The following is a 15,873-nucleotide window of genomic DNA, read 5'->3' on the forward strand; positions in this document are numbered from 1 at the left end:
GTGCCTCTGCTGCTCCGAGCTCTGCAGAGCTCTCAGAGCAGGTTTTAGGACCCCGTCCTCCTAAACGGAGACGCAGGGACCATTCTCCTTCCTCGTCCCACGGCTCTGATTCACAAGCTGAGGTGCAAGGCGAGGAGGATACCTTTACTGTGGGCTCAGACGCTACCTCTATGTACCCCATTGATTTATCTGAGGGTGATGCGGATGTTAGTGACTTGATTGCATCCATTAACTCCGTACTGAACCTCAATCCACCAGTGTCAGAGGAACAAGCCTCTCTGGTAGAAATACACCAGTTTACCTCTCCTAAGAGAGCTAGGAGTACGTTTTTTAACCACTCCAGTTTTCAGGCCACTGTTACCAAGCCCAGGGCCTGTCCTGACAAACGCTTTCCAAAGCGTAGTTCTGATGACCGTTTTCCCTTTCCACCAGAGGTGGTTAAGGAGTGGGCTCAGTCCCCAAAGGTGGACCCTCCGGTGTCGAGAATCTCAGCCCGGACAGTCGTATCTGTGGCCGACGGCACCTCTCTTAAGGATCCCACTGACCGCCAGGTTGACCTTCTGGCCAAATCTGTATATGAGGCGGCAGGAGCCTCGTTCTCCCCGTCTTTTGCAGCAGTGTGGGCTCTTAAGGCAGTCTCTGCCTCTCTTGCGGAGATACATTCCCTCGCCAGGGACTCTATACCCGAGATGGTTGCCTTAACCTCCCAGGCTTCGGCTTTTTCATCCTACGCCATGTCTGCCATTATGGAGGCCTCTCACCGCACGGCAGTGGCTTACGCTAATTCTCTCGCGATCCGCAGGATCTTGTGGCTTCGAGAGTGGAAAGCAGACGCTTCTTCTAAGAAGTTCCTTGCTGGGCTCCCCTTTGCTGGGTCCCGGCTGTTCGGTGAACAGCTGGATGAAATTATTAAGGAAGCTACTGGCGGGAAGAGTACTTCCTTGCCACAAACTAAAACCAGAAAACCTGTCCAGGGCAGGAACCAGTCGAGGTTTCGTTCCTTTCGTTCCTCTAACTGGTCATCCTCTAAGCCCTCAGCTTCGTCCACTACCTCAGCCAAGGATCGTAAACCCAACTGGCGCGCGAAACCGCGTCCTCAGAAGAACGGAGGAGCCGCTGCCACTAAGGCAGCCTCCTCTTGACTATCTGGCGGCGCCAGCAACGTCCTTGGTCGGTGGCAGGCTCTCCCGCTTTGGCGACGTGTGGTTTCAACACGTCTCCGATCAGTGGGTGCGGGATATCATCTCCCACGGCTACAGGATAGAATTTTCTTCCAGCCCGCCAAACAGATTTTTTCTGTCCACTCCCCCCTGCTCCAAGGCCGCCGCCTTCTCACAGGCCGTGGCATCCTTGCAGGCCAACGGAGTAATTGTTCCGGTTCCCGTCCGGGAACGGTTCAGAGGTTTCTACTCAAACCTCTTCCTAGTCCCCAAGAAGGACGGTTCCTTCCGGCCCATCCTGGATCTCAAGCTTCTCAACAAGCATGTTCAGGTGCGGCACTTTCGCATGGAATCTCTGAGATCGGTCATTGCCTCAATGACCCAAGGAGATTTTCTAGCATCCATCGACATCAGAGATACCTATCTGCATGTGCCTATTGCGGTTTCACACCAGCGATGGCTACGCTTTGCAATCGGAGAGGAACATTTCCAATTCGTGGCTCTCCCCTTCGGGTTAGCCACAGCCCCTCGGGTATTCACCAAGGTCATGGCAGCAGTGGTTGCGGTCCTGCATCTCCGGGGGTTGGCAGTAATCCCCTACCTGGACGACCTTCTAGTCAAGGCCTCATCCAGTGCAGACTGCCAGCGGAGTGTTTCGCTCACTCTCGCCACGCTTGTTCAATTCGGGTGGCTTGTCAATCTGCCCAAGTCCACTCTGACCCCGACCCAGGAACTTACGTACCTAGGGATGCAATTCGAGACTCTGCCGGCACTTGTGAAGCTGCCCTTAGTCAAACAGCAGTCCCTTCATCTGGCGGTACGCTCTCTGTTGAAGCCCCGCCGTCATTCCATCAGGCACCTCATGCAGGTGCTGGGTCAGATGGTGGCGTCAATGGAGGCGGTTCCCTTTGCCCAGTTCCATCTGCGTCCTCTGCAGCTGGACATTCTCCGCTGTTGGGACAAGCGGACCTCTTCCTTGCACAGGCTAGTGGCTCTGTCGCCGCAGACCAGGAGCTCTCTTCAGCGGTGGCTTCGGCCCCTCTCTCTGTCACAGGGACGCTCCTTCCTGACTCCGTCCTGGGTGATTCTCACCACGGATGCCAGCCTCTCCGGCTGGGGGGCAGTATTTCTCCACCACCGAGCACAGGGCACTTGGACTCCGTCCGAATCAGCCCTCTCGATCAATGTGCTGGAAATCAGGGCTGTTCTTCTAGCTCTCGTGGCCTTTCACCACCTGTTGGCGGGCAAGCACATTCGAGTCCAGTCGGACAAAGCGACAGCGGTTGCCTACATCAATCACCAGGGCGGGACTCGCAGCCGCCTGGCAATGTTGGAAGTTCAACGAATCCTTCAGTGGACGGAGGACTCCAAGTCCACCATATCCGCGGTCCACATCCCAGGCGTAGAAAACTGGGAGGCCGATTATCTCAGCCGTCAAACCGTGGACAGCGGCGAGTGGGCCCTTCATCCGGCAGTGTTCAGGTCAATCTGCCGCAAGTGGGGCACTCCGGAAGTGGATCTAATGGCATCCCGGCACAACAACAAGGTTCCGGTTTAGGTGGCTCGCTCCCACGATCCTCAGGCCTTCGCAGCGGACGCGCTGGTTCAAGATTGGTCCCAGTTCCGTCTGGCCTATGTGTTTCCCCCTCTAGCTCTCTTGCCCAGGGTTCTGCGCAAGATCAGAATGGAGGGCCGTCGGGTCATAATCATTGCTCCGGACTGGCCCAGGCGAGCTTGGTACCCAGATCTGCTCCGTCTGTCCGTAGAAATGCCGTGGCATCTCCCGGACCGCCCAGACCTTCTCTCTCAAGGTCCGTTCTTCCGCCAGAATTCTGCGGCTCTCAGATTGACAGCGTGGCTCTTGAGTCCTGGATCCTGACGGCTTCAGGCATTCCTTCTGAGGTCATCTCCACTATGACTCAGGCTCGGAAGTCTTCCTCGGCCAAGATTTACCACAGGACTTGGAAGATTTTCCTGTCCTGGTGTCGCTCTTCCGGCCATGCTCCTTGGCCGTTCTCCTTGCCGACCATCCTGTCCTTTCTACAGTCCGGTCTGCAGCTAGGACTGTCCCTCAATTCCCTCAAGGGACAGGTGTCGGCTCTGTCGGTATTATTCCAGCGGCGTATCGCCCGACTGGCTCAGGTGCGCACCTTCATGCAGGGCGCATCTCACATCATTCCTCCCTACCGGCGGCCTTTGGATCCTTGGGATCTTAATCTGGTCCTCACGGCCTTACAGAAACCCCCCTTTGAGCCTCTTAGGGAGGTTCCCTTGTTTAGACTTTCACAGAAAGTGGTCTTTCTGGTGGCCATAACTTCTCTCAGGAGAGTCTCTGATTTGGCTGCGCTCTCTTCGGAGTCACCTTTTTTGGTTTTTCACCAAGACAAGGTGGTTCTCCGTCCGACTCCGGACTTTCTCCCTAAGGTGGTATCTCCTTTCCACCTTAACCAGGACATTTCATTGCCTTCCCTTTGTCCGGCCCCTGTGCATCGCTTTGAGAAGGCGTTGCATACCTTGGATTTGGTGCGGGCGCTCCGAATCTATGTGTCACGCACCGCCGCTTTTAGGCGGTGCACCTCACTTTTTGTGCTAACCACGGGTCAGCGCAAGGGTCTCTCGGCTTCTAAGCCGACCCTAGCTCGTTGGATTAGGTCGGCCATCTCCGATGCCTACCAGCATTCTCAGGTGCCCCCACCGCCAGGGATTAAGGCGCACTCGACCAGAGCTGTCGGTGCCTCCTGGGCTTTCAGGCACCAGGCTACGGCTCAGCAGGTTTGTCAGGCTGCCACTTGGTCTAGTCTGCACACCTTTTCGAAGCACTACCAAGTGCATGCTCATGCTTCGGCAGATGCGAGCTTGGGCAGACGCATCCTTCAGGCAGCTGTCGCCCACTTGTGAAGATAGGTTTTGCCTACTTCTCAGTTTTGGTTATTTCCCACCCATGGACTGCTTTGAGACGTCCCATGGTCTGGGTCTCCCATAAGGAACGATGAAGAAAAAGAGAATTTTGTTTACTTACCGTAAATTCTTTTTCTTATAGTTCCGACATGGGAGACCCAGCACCCTCCCTGTTGCCTGTTGGCAGTTCTTGTTCCGTGTGTTTCACCGGCTGTTGTTGTAGACAGAGGTTCCGGTTTTTCCGAGTTTTACTCTATCTCTACTTATGGGTGGATGTCCTCCTTCAGCTTTTGCACTGAACTGGTTAGATTGTCATCCAGGGGGTGTATATAGCCCGGAGGGAGGAGCTACATGTTTGAGTGTAGTACTTTGTGTGTCCTCCGGAGGCAGAAGCTATACACCCATGGTCTGGGTCTCCCATGTCGGAACTATAAGAAAAAGAATTTACGGTAAGTAAACAAAATTCTCTTTTTATCTTCATTAAAACACTACACAAAATATTCGGCACAGAAAGGGAACTAATGGAAAAATAACCGGACTACGCGTTTCGGCGTACTAAGACCCCACTATCAGACCATGATGAAGGCGTCTTAGTACGCCGAAACGCGTAGTCCGGTTATTTTCCATTAGTTCCCTTTCTGAGCCGAATATCTTGTGTAGTGTTTTAATGAAGATAAAATAAACTTGACTATTTTAGCAGGAATTTTGGGAGCAGAGAATCACTTTTTGTCCGCTGGAATTCCCTTTTTTTTTTTTTTTCCTCGTTTTTCGAAAAAAGGATCTTGGTGGCAAAGCCATAGGTTATAATTGGATACAAAACAGTGCCAAAAATGACTTTATCTATTGTCCGTAACTAAAGGAAAGAGAATTAAATGAAACTGGGAAAGAAAATACTCTGCAGCCTCCCCTACAATTTGTCAGAGGATAGAAATCCCAGCAGTAATTTGTGCAGACTTTCTTCATTAATCCGAGCTTAATTTGCACTCCAGGAATGACTGCGCTGACAAGTGTACCGGCTTTAGCCAAAGTAGTAGGAACAACATAGTCACACAGTAAACTAATTATAATGCAGCCTTTAAAGGGGCACTGCCAGAAACATTGTCTGACTGTTGCTAAAATTAATGTAACACCTTTACCACCAAGTCATTTTTCATTTCTGTGCTTTAAATGTTTCCTTCTCTTCTTCCAAGAACCATAACATTTTGTTTTATTTTCATTGTTCCACCAACACACCCGCACAATGGCTTGTGTTTTTGCGTGTCGACAAGTTGTAGATTTTGATGACACCTTTCACTTTACCATATAATGTACTTGAAAAGAGTGGGGGGGAAATAGGCAAGTGGAACGAAATGGTGAAAAAACGCCACTCCGCCATTAGTTTTTCTGCTTTTCACCTGACCTTGCTGGTTTAAAAAAATTCTGAAAAATGTGGTTTGTCGCCATTTCTAAGACCCAAGTGTTCTTTCTTTCTACGGTGATGCAGCTGTATGCATGCCTAGATGTCATTTTTTTATTAGTAACATTTTGCAGTGCATATGACAGCATGATTCCTTATTTTATTTTATTTTTTTTGCATGTTTGGGGGGGGACAAAAGATTTTTTTTTAGTATATTTCACTTTTTCTTTTTTTTTTTTTGCTTCACACCATTCACCGTATGAGTTTATTTTTGGATTAGAAAAAGGGATTGATTTAAGCCTCTATATTCAGTGGTGGTTTCTTGCTTGCACTGGTGATTTTTGTAAAGGAGAATGTTGTCCTTACACCGGCGTGTGTACATTGATCTGATATGCAGAAAAAAAATGCATGAAAGAGGATTTTTCATATCCACAAATGCCATAAATGTCTGGTAGATGTAGATCTGTGTAGTATGCCGCTGTCGGTGGAGAGGTGACGACGCATGCACCGCGCTCTCTATCCGTATGTATGGGCGTCCTGGAAATTGCCAAGTGCGTATAGGGTGATATCATTCCATCTATGAGGATTCTCCTAATGTACAATTAGCAAGATTTGTGCAATTCATAGTAAATCTAACAAAATTATTATTACTTTTTTTTGTAGGAGCCATCATTGTTTTAGGAAAATCTCATAGATTTCGATTCAACCACCCAGCAGAAGCGGCTGTGCTGAGGCAGATGAGATCTGTAAGTTATTACTTCTGTATATCACTTCTTTGTTGCATACATTAGTCTATCAAAATGGTGCAGAAAATCATTAGAGAGGATGTCCACTACTTTGTCAACCTCTACTCATTCCCTTATGTTCACCCCTGTAAAAATAATTAAGCCTATACTCTTGGCCGGTGCGACCGCAGTTCCAGCGATGTCTGAAGCTACGCTCCCAGGGCCGACATGACATTGTTATGACACGTGAGCCCCAGGACCAGTCAGTGCCGACTTCCTTCTCCCTGCCTTCAGACATTTGAGCAGGAAGTCAGTGCTGCACTCGCATCCTGCTCAAATGCCTAAAGGCGGAGAGAAGGAAGCTGATTGGTCCTGAGGCTCATGTGTCATTATCAATCAGCTTCCTTCTCTCCGCCTTTAGGCATTTGAGCAGGATGCGAGTGCAGCACTGACTTCCTGCTCAAATGTCTGAAGGCAGAGAGAAGGAAGTCGGCACTGACTGGTTCTGGGGCTCACGTGTCATAAGAATGTCATGTTGGCCCTGGGAGAGCAGCTTCAGACATCGCTGGAACTGCGGTTGCAGCGGAGGTGAGTATAGTCATATTTAGTTTTCCGGAGAAGGGTATGAAAAGGGGTTGTCCAAGGAGTGTACAACCCCTTTAAGATAGTTTCATCGTTTTAGAAAACCTTTTTCCTCCGGCTGCAGTTAATTTAAGAAGAAAGCAAAACCTGCTTTACTCACCCTCCCTGGGTCCAGTGCTGAGTCTCCGCCGCTGCTCCCAGTGTTTGTTATTGTCTGCTGACATCATGTAGACAGCGCTGAAACCAATAATAGACACTGGGAACAGCGGTGGAGACTCGGCACTGGACCCGAGGAGCGTAAGTAAAGAGCGGTGTGCTTTTTGTTTTTTTTGTTTTTTTGTTTATTTTTAAACTGGAAAACCCCTTGAATTTCATGATGGCATTTCCTTAAGATTGATCACCAATATCCGATTAGTCGGACACCGGCACCCCCATTGACCAGCTGTTTGCAGCTGAGGCAGCCACGACATATAGACCATATACAGAGCCCGAACAACACCGCTTCGGAAACTGTGTGCTTGCCATTCCAAGGAACTGCGGATCTGCTCCTATTCACTTCAATAGGAGCTGAGAGCGGACACTGCACATTGTACCGGACTGTGCTGTTCTGGCTCTGAGCACTGTTTACATTTGGCTGCCTCCAGAGCTGCAAACCCCTGATGGTGTGATATTGAATATCCAGCCCATGGATACGCAATCGCCATCTAAGTGGCAGATGACCCCTTTAATTGCTGTTGAGGTTGTTTTAAGCCAAATGGCCACCAGGCTGCAATTTTTAGTGTGATGGCTATTTGGAAATTGTGCAAATCGGTAACATGTAAGGTTGTCACTTGTGACATCCCATTACCTGACATGACCTTACTTTCTCTTAAATGGAATGTGCTATCAGAAATTGAAGACCACTTTTCACATTGGGTTTCGATCTCCATTCAGTGGTCCCATCTGCGCTTCCATCCAACCTCCCCTTCCCCCCCACAAAACGGAATTTGAACGTATGCGCTTACGGGGCCACTGACTATAATGGTGCAGATGGCGTCACCGTGTGCGGTGTAGTGCACTATTTTCGGGAGTATACGCTTTCAGAAGGCGGACACCCAGACACAGACTACTACATCTGGGTATCCACCTCCAGTAAGCGTATATTTCCGAAAATGGTGCACGACACAGCACACGGTGACTCCGTCTGCACCACTATAGTCAATGGATCCGTCGGCGCATGCGTCTGAAAACCATTTTGCTTGGGGTTCGGATTGAAGCCCCGACAGGAACCACTTACAACTTTAGAGTTCAGTTTTCAGAAATTGTTTTATGCATTTTCATTGTCATCAGGATTACAATGACCGATAACCTGCCTATACACAGCTGATGAAACCGGATCCACCAATCACAATATAAGATATCAAACGTGATCCCTTCACAGTGACATTTGCACATGCTCATTAGATGCTTCAATACAAAAGATAGGCTATTGACCAGTTTGTTGTTGCTAACAAGAATAAGATGCCAGTCTTGATGAATTGGGGCCAGTGCACTGACAGACAAAGACAAAAAAGTCCCCTGTGCAAGAAAAGTATATGGGCCCCTGCTGTCACACCAGCACCGAGAGGACTCCCAGCCAGTGACGCAGCACAAAAGGGAAAACCAGGGAAGGAATACAACGGGAAGGCCCTGGTGCTAGGGTGAGTGGAGCAGGTTCACCTCCTAACACTCACCTGAGTCTGATCCCCGCACTCCCTAGACGGGTCCTTCCCCTTGTGCGTTGTCATGTGCCTAGACCTTCGCTGGCCCTGAACTCACCCTGACTAGTGAAGGCCAGCGAAACACTGATCTCACCACTACAAAGAGACAAGGTAAGATAAACAGGTGGGGAAAGACACAGCAAAGAGCATTCCACAGCTTCGCCAGCAGGAAACCTCTCAGCTGCAACAGAAGCAAACATCTAAGCTTCTCCAGAGACTGGCTCCTTCAAAGTGGACAATATAGAATGAGCTATAGCCGGCATAGGGAGGTGTGGATATTTATAGCAGAAGAGAGCGGCTGCAGCTGAGATTACAACTACCTGTTAGATCACTGCAGGATAGAAAGGAACCTTAACCCCTTCAGTACCAGATGGAATTAAATAAGCTTCAACTCAGGGTAAACAAGAAGCAGGCTCTAAAGTGGATCTGTGATCAACTATATGCTGCGATCTTCTGATCCCAGATCTTTCCGACATTACATCAGGCCGTGACATACTTGTGACAGCTGCAGTCCAATAGCTCCTCATAATGAAATATTCCAAGTGATTCGCAGGTGGTAGTGGCCCCCCTACCTCTTGGGTCCCTGTGCAGCTGCAACAATGATATGTCCACCCCTGGGCCAATGTATCATATTTGTTTTATTGAGCTAATTGTTAATAAAACCATGAAAAAAACTAAGTGTCTTAAATAGCCAATTAGATCTATGAAACAAATCTGCCACACTGGCACCGATTCATCTAGACTGACGTTTTGTTAGTAGCAATAGACCGACTTGGCCCTTACTGAGCATCTAATGAGCGTGTGCACAGGTCATTGTGAAGGGCAGGGGAGCAGGGTCCGCCTGCTGTGATGTGATTGTGACTATAACATTTATGATAATTCAATCTACCAATGAATCCATGAAAATACAAGGTTTCCTAAATGTCATTTGATTGACTTATCTTACATTTATAGTTATATATTTTAGTCACGGAGTCGAGTAACGATGACTTTATATTGCTGTCAGTTGAAAGGATTAGAGACCCCGATTGGTGCTCCCAAGGAATCCAGCAAACATTCATAAAAAGATTTATTGCTAAAAATGTACCTTAATGGCGTGGAAATCCACTTACATGTGGGTAATTCACAACGCGTTTCGGCTTAACACGAAACCTTCCTCAGGTAAAAAAAAAAAAGTTAAAATGAAAAAAGTCTATCTGCACTCTTGTGCTTGTAGGGCTGGAAGATGTTTTAATTCCACCTCTCCTCAAGGGGTTCTACTATATTGGTCAGTCGCACTTTATTTTTTCCCAATCCTCTTACTCATATACTGTAGACTAGACCTTACTAGGAGTAAGCCATTCACATACTCCCCTAACAGCGGCTTATGTCATTTGAGAACAAAAGGATTGGGCATGTTAAAAGCCAACAGCCCGATCCTGCCTGCCTGTGATGTTACTGCATCATTGTTATGTTAATTAATATAGCCGCTTCTTTCACATTTGCTTGGGCCCATTGACATCTATAACATGGCCCCATATTGCTGACAACTTATGCTGGTCGTTATTTCTGCAGGACAGTCGGGCATCTTTTGTCAGCGATTGTTCTCTGGACTGGCTGGACCTGTCTGGAGATTTCTGCTCATCTTCTCCAGGGAACTCTCTCATCTTAAACACAAGGTACTATCATCATCATCATCTATGTTAAAAGTAATGTTAAATTGGATATCGTTATGTAACAATGAATAAGCAAAACACATCCGTACACATGACACAAGCCATTGTATGACTTGTACCTAAGCTTGCGAATTCATAGGTGCACATTACTGTACATTGTCAACTGTTTGCAGGTATCATATGCCAATATAATTGTATAATGTCCAGGCACAAATTGTCTCAGCTGCTGCAGAACATCACTAAGGCTACTTTCACACATCAGGCTTTTGTCGTCGGGCACAATCCGGCAAATACCGGATAAAACGGATCCGGCGCCAAATGCGTTTTTATCCTCATTGAATTGTATTAGCGCCTAATTGTGCCTGATGCCCTTGTGTTTCCTTTGCCGCATACGGAGAAATTTTCGGGTCCGGCTGCCGTAAAGGACGCACAAGGGAATGTTTTTTGTCACCGGCAAAAAAATGCACCGCACTGGATCCGTGCGGCATGTTGTAAAATGAAAGCCTATGGGCGCCGCATCCGTCGTAATGCGGCAAAAAACGCATTCCAATGACGGATCCGTTTTTTTCAACTGAGCATGCTCAGATGTGTAAATTCCTTTCTGGTTAGAAAATCTCTCCCTCTGTCAGTGTCGGTCTCGCTCTTTCTGTCCGTCGGTTTGTCTCCCCCTCTCTCATACACACCAATCACCGTCGCGAAGTGGCGCTGCACAGCTGTCACAAAGCTCCCGCGGCTTCTCCTGCTTTGAAAATGCCGGCCGCTCATTATTCCATCTCGTATTCACTGCTTCCCCCGCCCACCGGCGCCTATGATTGGTTGCAGTCAGGCGAACCCCCATGCTGAGTGATAGCTGTCTCACTGCAACCAATCACAGCCGCCAGTGGGTGGGTCTAAATTTTGCAGTAAAATAAGTAAATAAATAATTAAAAAAAAAACGGCATGCGGTCCCCCCAATTTTAATACCAGCCAAAGTAAAGCCACATGGCTGAAGGCTGGTATTCTCAGGATGGGGAGCCCCACGTTATGGGGAGCCCCCCATCCTAAAAATATCAGCCAGCAGCCGCCCGGATTTGCCACATCCATTAGATGCGACAGACCCGGGACTCTACCCGGCTCATCCCAAATTGCCCTGGTGCGGTGGCAATCGGGGTAATAAGGAGTTAATGGCAGCCCATAGCTGCCACTAAGTAATAGGTTAATCAAGCCAGGCGTCTGAGACACCCTCCCATGATTAATCTGTGGTGAAAGTAAATAAACAAACACCAAAAAATCCTTTATTTAAAATAAAAGACAAAAAAACACCCTCTTTCACCACTTTATTAAAATTCCCAAATACCCCTCCAGGCTCGACGTAATCCACACGAGGTCCCACGACGCTTTCAGCTCTGCTACATCGGGAAGCTGAGAGGAGTGGCTGTAAAACACCGCCGCTCACTGTGATCTCCACGGAGCAACTGAAGTGAGTCGCGCTATCAACGATTACGTCACTCAGGTTACCTGCGGCCACAGCTGGATTCTCGGTACAAACTGCTACAACTGATCCGTTTTTTTACCGGATTCGTCGCATCAGTTTTACACAATCTGCGCCGGATCCGTTGCATCAGGCCCACACCGGATTGTGTCAGACGGCAAAAAACAGATGTGTGAAACCAGCCTAACCTGTCCATATTAAGTGCCAGAGGAAAAACAGAATCGGGTTTGTTCTGCTGGGCCAGAAGTCTGAGGTTGTCTAGGGCTCCGTTCATATTTGTATGTCTGCAGATATTTAATGTATGCATTGGACGTATGCATTACAAATATAGCTAAGCATGTGTCAAAATTCAGACTACAAAAAAATATCTTTTTTTATTAATAATATATTTTTTATGTATTCTTTTCTCAAGTAACTTTAAATGGTGCAGACAGGAGAATAGATATTTATGTTACACATAAGAATGAATGGAAGATTAAGGATATAAATCTTTCATATCATATGTTTTTTAGGGACTAAATGCATGTTTTATTTATTTATTTTTTACTATGGCTTGCCCATTTCAGTCTATAGATATGCTGCAATATACATGTGGAACAAATCTAAGGTAGATGAAACTGTGCAATAGGGTTTTATCCAGTGACAGATTGGTGATAAGGTAGGGTATCTCCTCACCTGATGTGGTTGTGTATGACACAACTAGTACCTAGATATATAGCAGCTGCTGGAGATCCACAAATGAAAACACCGGAGACTGAGGAATGGGAATAAATGTGGTTCCTCTGCACTGCCATAAATGAACAGATGAGATGAGTCCAGGATAATAAAATATGTTGTGGTTTATTTATCAACGCGTTTCAGGGCGCACACACCTCTTCACCAGGAAAGAGTCCAAAATCATAAAAAATTCTGTATGGTACACCTGCCTCATCATCAGGAAAGAGTACAAGATCATAAAATATTTTGTATGGTTTTTATATCAACACCTTTCAAGTCACACAAGCCTCATCTTTAGGAGGAGAAGAGTCAGGGATCTTAAAAAATGATGTATGGTTTATCAATGCGTTTCAAGGCACATATGCCTCATCAGGAAAAAGTGTACAAGATAAAATATTCTGTATAGTTTATCAACGCGTTTCAAGGCACACATGCCTCCTCATCAGGAAAGAGAGTCCAAGATCATAAAATATTCTGTATAGTTTATTTATCAATGTGATTCAAGGTACACATGCCTCATCAGGAAAAAAACATAATTCTATCTTTTTTCCTGATGAAGAGACATGTATGCCTTGAAGCGCATTGATAAATACAGAATATTTTATGATCTTGGGCTCTTTTTCCTGATGATGAGGCACGTGTGCCTTGAAACGCATTGATAAAAACCCATCCAGAATATTTAATGATCTTGTACGCTTTTTCCTGATGAGGCATGTGTGCCTTGAAACGCATTGATAAACCATATAAAAAATTTTTTAAGATCCCTGACTCTTCTTTTCCTGAAGATGAGTTCTTTTTTTTCCCTGAGGAAGAGATGTGTGTGCCTTGAAATGCATTGCTAAAAAAAACAAAAAACATGTAGAATATTTTGATACTGGACTCTTTTTTTTTTTTTTTTTTTCCCTGATGATGAGGCATGTGTGCCTTGAAACGCGTTGATAAAAAAAACCATACACAATACTTTATGATCTTGTACGCTTTTTCCTGATGAGGCATGTGTGCCTTGAAACGCATTGATAAACCATACATAATTTTTTTTAAGATCCCGGACTCTTCTTTTCCTGAAGATGAGGCATTTTTTTCCCCTAAGGAGCGCATTGCTAAAAACACATTGCTAAAAACGCATTGCTAAAAAAACCCCGTGTAGAATATTTTGATACTGGACTCTTTTTTTTTTTTTTTTTTTCCCTGATGATGAGGCATGTGTGCCTTGAAACACGTTGATAAAAAAACCCATACAGAATACTTTATGATCTTGTACGCTTTTTCCTGATGAGGCATGTGTGCCTTGAAACGCATTGATAAATCATACATAATTTTTTAAGATCCCAGACTCTTCTTTCCCTGATGAAGAGATGTGTGTGCCTTGAAATGCATTGCTAAAAAATCCTATGTAGAATATTTTGATATTGGACTTTTTTTTTTTTCCTGATGATGTGCCTTGAAATGCGTTGATAAACCATAAATAATTGTCCTTATGATCCTGGACTCTTTTTTTATTGAGGTGTGTGTGCCTTAAAACGCATTAATAAATCGTACAGAATATTTTATGATCCTGTACTCATCTGGTCATTTACGACAACGCAGAGGAATCACATTGATTCCCATTTAGCAATATACGTCTGAATACAGCTGTTTTGCAATGCAGAAGTATACATCCAGCAAAACGCACTGTATAAATGTGAACTGAGCCTAACATTCACTTGTCTTTTCAAAAGAAACTTAAACACCCACAAAGGCCAAGGAAAAAGGCTCGTATAATGTATTAAGAATATTATTAATTAATAAAAATTTAAAATATTTTTTTATTACCATTTTACATTATTTAAAAGTCATTTGAAAGTTTGTGACTCCCAAAAATAGTGTCCCCAGTAAGTAAATGATCCCGACCTTGCCATGCTATTCTGGTGTTTGCATTATCTTACAGATTTGTATATTCTCTTACTATAGTGAAGGACATATTGCATTTTCTGCAGCTTTTGATTTTTGGGTTACACAGCGGAAGGTAATGCCTTCTCCTGGTCCTTCAGGATGGAGTCATCTGACTAAGCTGCATTATGCTATGGCAGACTATAGCCATCCAGACCCCTGCACTAGCCTGGGCGGTCTCCAGCAGGAGAGGTGGAGCGTACAGGCTGACTGTGCTGTGTAGCCTCTTTGCTACAAATGTGTGTATACAGAGGTTTCCTCTACCCAAGCCTCCCTAGGATATTACTTCCTACAAGGTTATAAAGCAAATATGTTACCTTCTCGTATCTTTCTTTCTGCAATCATGACACGAAGGAGACATAACGCAGCGTAAGGTAAGAGATATTCATTCCTGCATCTTCCACTAAAATGCAGAATCATTGCCTGAAGTGCTTTGCTCTTCTGTTCTGCTTAGTACATGTTATTAGTGAAGCGCGGCAGCAAAGCATCACTAATTGTGTGGCCGCCCTGCAATCAGCCCCGAGGAGCACAAATCTATATAACATAATAAGACTATCTGCTATTAGTCATCTAAAATAAATGGAAAAATGCATCAATTTCAGGTGCACAAATGCTGCCTTATTACTGTCTATGAAGTGGTGTTTGGATGGAAGTCATTAGGTGCCAATAATTTGGATTCACAAGTAATATTAGTGCAGCTGGACGACACTGTCACTGTAACTTTCTTTATTATGCCATGCATGCTAAAATGATTGGTGCATGTAGTGGGACAGTTACATTTATAGTGATTGCATTATTTAATTGTCATATGCCACCTCCTATATCACAGCACTATACGCAAAACTGGATGCTGGTCTGTAGGCCTACAGGACATATGGATCAATATATTTTGCAACCGCTCCGTCATGAGCCTGCGAGCTATCATGGATGTCACACGTGACTTCTGATTTATTGTACACATGAAAATAAGAGAGAAATCGGCTTCTTTCTCTTCCAGGACTGATCTCTCATTCTCAAAATTCTCAAACCATGGGTGAAATCTGTATTCAGTGACTATTCTATGATTTATTTATTCTATTATTCTATAAAACATATAACTGGGATGATTGCACTTGCAGCGGATTGGACCCGATGGCCCTTGAGGTTCCTTCCAACTCTACCACTTTATGATTTTATGACTACAAGCTTTCCTGTTTCTCAGATTGGAGACGACAGTTGGTGCTCGTAAAGTTCTATGGAGAAATGTAACTGTTGTTTCAGGAGAACTTGCATGCAAATCTCTGCTCTCTCCATAGAACTTTGAGCACCAACTGTCAGCTCATATCTCAATAATGGGATAGTTTGTCTTCACTAATACAGATTTTTACCCATAAACGTAGAGTGAAAGATCAGTCTAGGAGGTGAAATAAGCAGATTTCTCTGATAAGCTATATCACAGAGCTGCTTATTTTCATGTGTGCACTATTGATTTATGAAATAAAAAAAAAAAATTAAACCAGTGGTTACTCTTTGCAGATTATTGTTTCCGTATATACCATCACTTAGCAAGATGGGAATATTCCTTTAATTCTTTTTGTGCAAAATGATGTAACTGTTAATGG

At 45.4% G+C, this 15,873-nt stretch overlaps 1 protein-coding gene across 1 annotated transcript in view; it reads left to right on the forward strand.

The window, feature by feature from the left end:
- Nucleotides 1-15,873, forward strand: part of STARD9 (StAR related lipid transfer domain containing 9) — a 252,380-nt gene that overhangs the window by 162,463 nt on the left and 74,044 nt on the right. The window contains exons 19-20 of the mRNA XM_075330480.1: nucleotides 6,118-6,200; nucleotides 10,055-10,158. Of these exons, the coding sequence (XP_075186595.1) occupies nucleotides 6,118-6,200; nucleotides 10,055-10,158 (187 nt within the window). The remainder of the gene's footprint in view (nucleotides 1-6,117; nucleotides 6,201-10,054; nucleotides 10,159-15,873) is intronic.

The sequence above is a fragment of the Anomaloglossus baeobatrachus genome, chromosome 12, assembly GCF_048569485.1.
Source record: "Anomaloglossus baeobatrachus isolate aAnoBae1 chromosome 12, aAnoBae1.hap1, whole genome shotgun sequence".
NCBI classification, from domain to species: Eukaryota; Metazoa; Chordata; class Amphibia; order Anura; family Aromobatidae; genus Anomaloglossus; species Anomaloglossus baeobatrachus.